Source organism: Morone saxatilis, unplaced genomic scaffold (genome assembly GCF_004916995.1).
Source record: "Morone saxatilis isolate NCDOM2014 unplaced genomic scaffold, NCSU_SB_2.0 Contig3, whole genome shotgun sequence".
Classification (NCBI taxonomy): domain Eukaryota; kingdom Metazoa; phylum Chordata; class Actinopteri; family Moronidae; genus Morone; species Morone saxatilis.
The window spans coordinates 7,373,108-7,380,184 of record NW_023339873.1 but is presented as its reverse complement, the minus strand read 5'-3'; the positions used below and the strand labels follow the sequence as shown (position 1 = coordinate 7,380,184).

The following is a 7,077-nucleotide window of genomic DNA, read 5'->3' as shown; positions in this document are numbered from 1 at the left end:
TTTAATAAAGGATCGGATGACAATTACTGCTCAGGAATCGGAGGGCAAATATGGAGACGAGGGACGGTGTCAGGTGGCTTCAGAGTAATGCAATCTTATCCAGCTCTGATGCATGTTCCATGTCCAATATCTATTTGATATATTCCTCTCTTGCTCATACTCTCTCGCCTCACTCTTCTTGTCTCTGGGCGTGCACATGTGTGGGTTGTTTGCAAGAGTTCCTTCCTTCTCTGTTCCTGTGACGGATTGTGGAAATAAAGGGATGACCTCTTGCATATTATGGCTGTGGTGGTGTCTGTAAGTGCTAGTGTGTGGTTTCTGGTTTGTAGTGGACTATAATTCCTTTGTGGCTCCAACAAAGCCAGTTCCTTGTGCCTCATGGAATGTGGAGGCAGTTCTTGATCGCTAAATGGAAACCCTGTTCATCAACTCTTTCAGCTTTTATCTCACATGAATCTGGACTGTGTGTGTGTGGATGTGTGGATGTGTGGATGTGTGTGTGTGTGTGTGTGTGTGTGTGTGTGAAAGAGAAAGAAATGAAAAAGAGAGACTGATCACAGTGTTCAACCATCCAGTGGTGCTTAGTTTGCATTGTGCAGTGCTGGATTGTGACATAATGAATTATCATATTAAAAACTTTTTAGCAATAAATCAGCAAGTTTAAAAGTTCTTTTAATTCAAGCTGTTTAATGAGAAATTTAACTCATGGCTTTAAATTCCCCTCATTTAGGGACCTAAGCTTATGTTAACATATTGCCAGTCGCCGCACCAATTGTACAGTGTGTGAGTTTTATTCCTACATACAGCTCTAAGAACATTATTGCTACCTCAAATTAAAACACATTGTGGTGAAGCATATATTATGCAAGTGAAATGATTAATTATTATAATATTGATTTTTTAAAATATATATATTTATATATTTATTTTTTCTATTCATCAGTTTTGAATTTGGAATTTGAACTCCAGTCTAAACACAGTAAATGAAAACATCACTTTTTGGCCCTAATACAGATTTAATCATATCATTATGCTGATCACTGACCAGTTTGCTACTTTATAAAAGGAACCAGTAAGCTATTGAGCTGCCTATTATTTTGCAGTTAATAACTGTGCATATTGAATAATCTCCAACTCAAAAGCTATTCGTCAAGTAAATTGAGTTTTGTTGAGCCTGTGAGTGGAATTGATCTGTTAAAATGACATAAAAATAAAATGTGAAGCGGTGAGAATGACTAATGACCAGTGGCAGGTTGCAGAGACCGTCCTGTTACTGTTAAGTCACTCCTGCAAATGAATTGCAAGGCAAGGAAGCCACCAACTTTTAGCCATAATATGTTTCTGTTCTTATTGTTGCATTCCTAGCCTCTGTTTTGGCTGTGACGCTCATTATCAGAACGGCCCTTCGATTAAAGCCCTCAGGAGGCGCTTTCGAGCCAGACCATTAATGCCATCTGGTTTATAACAATTCCACCAGGAAAAACAGTCCTGCCCTTGTTTTGGTGTTGTGTGGTGTGTGTGTGTGTGTTTGTGTGTGTGTTGTGTGTGTGTGTGTGTGTGTGTGTGGTGTGTGGTGTGTGTTGTTGTGTGTGTGTGTGTGTGTGTCTGTCTGTCCTTGACTATGTGTGTATGTATTTCTTTGTTTGTGCCACTGCTGCTAAGCAGTTCTGCTCAGACTGTAACATACTAATCAGTTGAGTCCAGACAGGTGGAAGTAATAGCCGTCAGTGGTTTTAGCGTCTCTAGCCCTGTTAGCTTCATTAGCTAATCATAGCCACAGATGCTCTGTTGCAAACGAACCACTTGGGCCTTCCATTCGCCCCTCAGCTTCCAATCTCCCGGTTCCTCGCCTCCTGGCTCCCTCAGGGCATCTGACTAGCCTCAATATTACACAACACAGTGAACTGTGTGGATTGGTATCTGTCTTTGCTTGTTTGTTTCTCCACCTTGCATATCTTAGATGCATTCAACAGGGATTTGACGACAGTTTGACATTTTGTTGCACCGATGGTGCAACTACAAGTCAAATCAAAGTTTCAGTCATGAATATTGCATGTTCTGTAGCAGCATTAGAAAACATTAATTAAGGAGTTCGGTCTAGACCTTTCTATTTGAAAAGTGTCCTGAGATTAACTCCATCGTATGGAATTGGCGCTTACAAAATAAATTGAATTGAATTGAATTAATTACTTAGTTGTCTGTTGTTCTTGTATTTGAAGACCTGTCTATCAATTTGGGAAAAATAGCTGTTCACAAGTACTCTTAAAAAGTCAAGGTTACATATTGTATTTGTTACTTATTGTGCTGGATTACCTTTGGAAAGTCATGTTTTACTACATGCTTTTTAATGCAGTGTTTTAATGATAGAGAAAAAGAAAACCGTAAACTGTTAAATGGACATTGACACTTTCTCTCTCTTATTTCTTCTTCCTCGCCTTCCTCTTTCCTCTGTCTCCCCATGTCTCTGACTGTCCCTCCCCTTTCCTCCTTTCACCAGGGTCGCCATGTTAAGACAGGGCAGCTGGCAGCCATCAAGGTCATGGATGTCACCGGGGTAAGATACTCACACACACGCACGTAACCCACGCACAGCAAATCATCTCAAGTGATTATACCAACGTCGACCATGTCATCTAATTATGAGCGATGAGTCAGTGCTGGCGTGTACGTGTGTGTGTGTGTGTGATGTGGCAGAGAGGAAATGAGGACAGTCCTATTGCCATGGTAATATTAGCTGGAGGTATTAGGACAGCAGTGTGGTCTCAGGCGTGTCTGTAAAGCAGGAGGGAATCTCAGCTATATTTAGAGATCCTCTCACCCTACGCCTCCCTGTCAGCACTCAGCTGCCAGCAAAACAATGGAGGACTGCAGGAATGAAGCAACAAAGGAACTGATGAATGAATGAATGAATAAATCAATGAATAAGAGCATGAATGAATGAACAAGGAAATGAATATATGTAGGTGTGTGTGGATGAATTTAAATTACGAAAGGAACAGAAGTGTGAACAATGAATGAACAAATAAGTGAAACTGTGTGTGAATGACTGTGTGAATAAATCTGCTTAGATGCAATAAAAGTGAATGGCTGCATTAATTAATGATTAAATGAAACACAAAATTGCTAACTTAATGAGCCGCCACTATACAAAATCAGCTTACTAAAACAAGTGTTTTTGTTTTCATGGCTGATGAACACTAAATTGAGGTAATCAATGCATAATTTTCTGACATTGTGCATAATGAATAAGAAATTGCCACCATAACGACTTGTTTCAAACAACGGCTTTTGGCTTTGTGGCAGTAACCCCCTAAAACGAAAGTAATTAAAAAGTAATGCTGTTATTGTGGAATATTTAGAGCCCAGCTGTGTGCTTTGCTACAACAGTTTTCGGAATGCATTCAAAATGCAAATCCATCAACAGCTTCATTTCTTTGGCTCTATCACCATCCTATTAAGATGTCTGAGGGGTCACAAATAGAGGTCGTGGTTTAATGCCTGTTGATTTCTCTCTTCTTGTGTGTCAGGATGAGGAAGAGGAGATTAAAGCGGAAATTAACATGCTGAAGAAGTACAGTCACCACCGGAACATCGCCACCTATTACGGAGCTTTCGTCAAGAAAAACCCTCCTGGCATAGACGACCAGCTATGGGTACGCTATTATTTGTGTGTATTTGTGCATGTTCTTGTCTGCAATTTTGCAACTCTATGCATCTCTGTGTGTGAAATGGAGTGGAATGCGAAGAGAAGATGGCTGCAGTCTCTGAGAGAAACACAGCGGAGAACAGAAAAAAGTGACTTTTCAATTTCTCCACTGTTACACTTACGTGAAAGAAGTGAGTGTGTAGTTGGTGACTGCGGGTTTGTGTGCATTGGAATATGTATATATACTTAATGTGTGTGTGTGTGTGTGTGTGTGTGTGTGTGAAAGATGTAAAGGATATGAATGAATGTGTGGCTTGGATGGCTGCTGCAATAAATCATGTGTTAACGCGATCTAAGGGAGCTTTCTCTTCTCTGATCCTGTAGCATTCATCACACAACAATGGGAGGATACACACACACACACACAACCATATGCATACACACACAGCAGCCAGATCTACTGCCTGCATAATTCCCCCGACTCAACAGCTGCCTGTTTTCCTTGTGTGTGTGTGTGTGTGTGTGTGTGTTAGTGAGTGTGCAACATGAGCATGAGCTGTATATTTGCAGGCTTTGACATGTCTCCCCTTATGTTAATGCATATGTTAGTGTGTTTCTATTGTCTTTGCATATATGAGTACACTTGTGCAGCCCGAATAAGAGGGGTCAGCTATTACTTGCCAACTTCTTCTCAGCCTATAATCCAGAGTGATGATGAGGGGAGCTTGAAGTAGAGCCAAAATTGAGACGCTGAACCTTTGCCTGAATATCTGCAGGGATGTATTGCTAGGAAGGATGAATGAGGAGAGGAGGGGGGGTGAAGGAATGAGGCTGCTAAGGATGAAGAGAGGAGAGGGATGGACAGAATGGACACATTGTGTTTGGGTCAAGAGACAGACTTGAGTCATTCATGTGATCTCATGACCCCATTGAGTCAGTTTATGCATTAGTTTCTGTGGCCTCTGTGGAGTTTGTTAAGAGTCATGTGATTATGGGTGCTGTGTATTTTCTTTATGATGTGCATCATTTTGAAGAAAGCACTTTTTATTCTGTGTGTGTGTGTGTGTGTGTGTGTGTGTGTGTGTGTGTGTATGAAATTGAATTGTGTTACCATGACTTTTGGTTCTGTAGAGTCTGACCGATACTGGATTTTTGAAGCAGATAACAATATCAATACTTGGGAATAATATAAATCAAATAACAATATATCAGATGACATTTCTTTGTGATTAAGATTCGTCTCAGGTGAACAATAAACTGTAACGATTAGTCAAAAATTAATCAGCAACTAATTTGATAATGGCTTAATCATCATTTTTCAAACTAAAAAACAAAACATTGGACACTACCAGCTTCTCAAATTGGAGAAGTGGCTGCATTTACATTACAGTAAAAATTTAGATTTTTGGGACTGCTCTGAAAAAAGATGTTGGATGATATTACCTTGACCTCTTGAAAATACTAACAGGCATTTTTCAGTTTTATTGGGCCATAAAATGACCAAACAATTTCTCAGTAACTCTAGAAAAGATGAATCGATAATGAAAATAATCGTTAGTTGCAGCCCCGTTTTCAAAGATGACTGTGATGGTAGGTATAAGAAACAGTCAATTTTGGGTGGTAACATTTATTGAAATATAATCAATTAATATTCTATTAATATTCTTACATCAGCGATAACCTGATATTGAAGCATAGTATAGGTCTGTAGTTGTATCGGTCAGGCTGTAGTTCTTTGATATGAGTGGAAAGAAAAAGAAATATATTTGAATGGAGGAAAAGATTTCCACAAAGTACTGTGATAAATACACAAATAAATAAATAAATGTATGTATGACCTCAGTAAGTTGCTTTATGGGAGTTACTGGCTTGTTTGGAATAGATCCTAGACCAGATAGCCTTCATTTGCAGAACAGTTGCAGAATAATCAATCTTGTATGTTTGTAGCTGGTCATGGAGTTCTGTGGAGCCGGCTCAGTGACAGACTTGATCAAGAACACCAAGGGCAACTCTCTGAAAGAGGAGTGGACCGCTTACATCTGCCGAGAAATTCTCAGGGTAAGTGGCCTAGTTGCTAAGTCACATCTGTAAAATATCATTGTTGTGTTGTTATTTAAATCCTACACCTGTCCTCCATGGGTACGACATTATTGCATGATCAAGGAAAATAACTTTTCACTTGAAAAAATAATCCATAATTCCTTAGTTTTAAAATTGTACTCTTCTTTTGAAAGTCTCCCCCTATATTGTTTTTCAAATATTGATTGAAGAATTTTCATTTACTTCTTATTTAATGTAATCATTTTATACCCTTTTATCATCGTATTAGAGTTAATCAGTATTTTGTAACAGACCTGCTCTTTGAGGGCAATGACCAGTTGTTTGTGCTCCATGATATCTGTGTTTTTGGAGTGGTGTGAAGGAATGAATTCAATCTGACTCATTCACCCACATCTTATCTCTGCACTACTATCTGGTATTGTGTGTATATATATATATAGAGCAGCAATATCACAGCATCTTGTCAGTTATACGCAGTGATATTTTGAATTGAGGCAACAATGGTTCCCTTTCATCCACTTTTTTTCTTTCATCCCATTCTCACAATTATTTCACAATTCCTGTTTTTCTTGTTATTTCCATCGCTTTACTGTCAATACAAGAAGCCTCACTAAAATAAGAATTATTAAACTTTCAAAGCAGAACTACCTGACACATTAATGTTTGTAAATGTTAAGTGTTTAGATTTAATATACAAAAAATATTGGTAAATTTAATTATGCTAGCAAGAAGGACCATCTCATGCATTTAATTGTCAAATTCTATTTGATTGATTAGAGATAATATGCTTAATATCACAATTTTAAATGTTTGTTCTTTTTATATATTGGATTACTGGTTTGTTAATTTTCCTAACAAAACATTTACAAGCTTTGATATAAATAATGAATAATGACCTTTAGGTTCTACAATAACTACTTCTAGGACCACTAAAACTACTAATAGGACTTGATAGTCCTTCTGCTGTTGCTCTTGCAACAAGCATTTTTCTTTTAAAGAAGGAAGTCAAGGGTCAAGGTCAGCTACCTAGTAGCAATCCTGGAGCTGCTCGTCCTGCTCAAGGACACTTACTTTCGGAAATTAGCTCTTTTTATAATAATAATAAATCATGACTTGGCTCATCGCTGCAGTGGCATTCCTTCACTGTGCGTCTCTGTCACTGTCTGCAGGGTCTGACTCATCTCCATCAGCACAAGGTCATCCACAGAGACATCAAGGGACAGAACGTCCTGCTGACTGAGAACGCAGAGGTCAAACTAGGTCAGTCTGTCATCTAACCCCACTTGACAAAATGGCTTTAGGATTGGGAGGGCAGGAGGAGGTATAAAGTTTCTGATGGCTCAGAGGTGTGTATATATATGTGTGTATAT

General features: G+C 38.7%; 2 protein-coding genes across 2 annotated transcripts in view; one reads left to right on the top strand and one right to left on the bottom strand.

Moving 5' to 3' along the window:
- The window catches only part of LOC118337427 (N-myc protein-like), a 3,208-nt gene extending 2,932 nt beyond the window's left edge, over positions 1-276 (bottom strand). The window contains exon 1 of the mRNA XM_035674421.1: positions 174-276. Within this exon, the coding sequence (XP_035530314.1) occupies positions 174-276 (103 nt within the window). The remainder of the gene's footprint in view (positions 1-173) is intronic.
- tnika (TRAF2 and NCK interacting kinase a) overlaps positions 1-7,077 on the top strand; it is a 58,515-nt gene that overhangs the window by 26,631 nt on the left and 24,807 nt on the right. The window contains exons 3-6 of the mRNA XM_035673824.1: positions 2,498-2,554; positions 3,528-3,653; positions 5,594-5,704; positions 6,877-6,967. Of these exons, the coding sequence (XP_035529717.1) occupies positions 2,498-2,554; positions 3,528-3,653; positions 5,594-5,704; positions 6,877-6,967 (385 nt within the window). The remainder of the gene's footprint in view (positions 1-2,497; positions 2,555-3,527; positions 3,654-5,593; positions 5,705-6,876; positions 6,968-7,077) is intronic.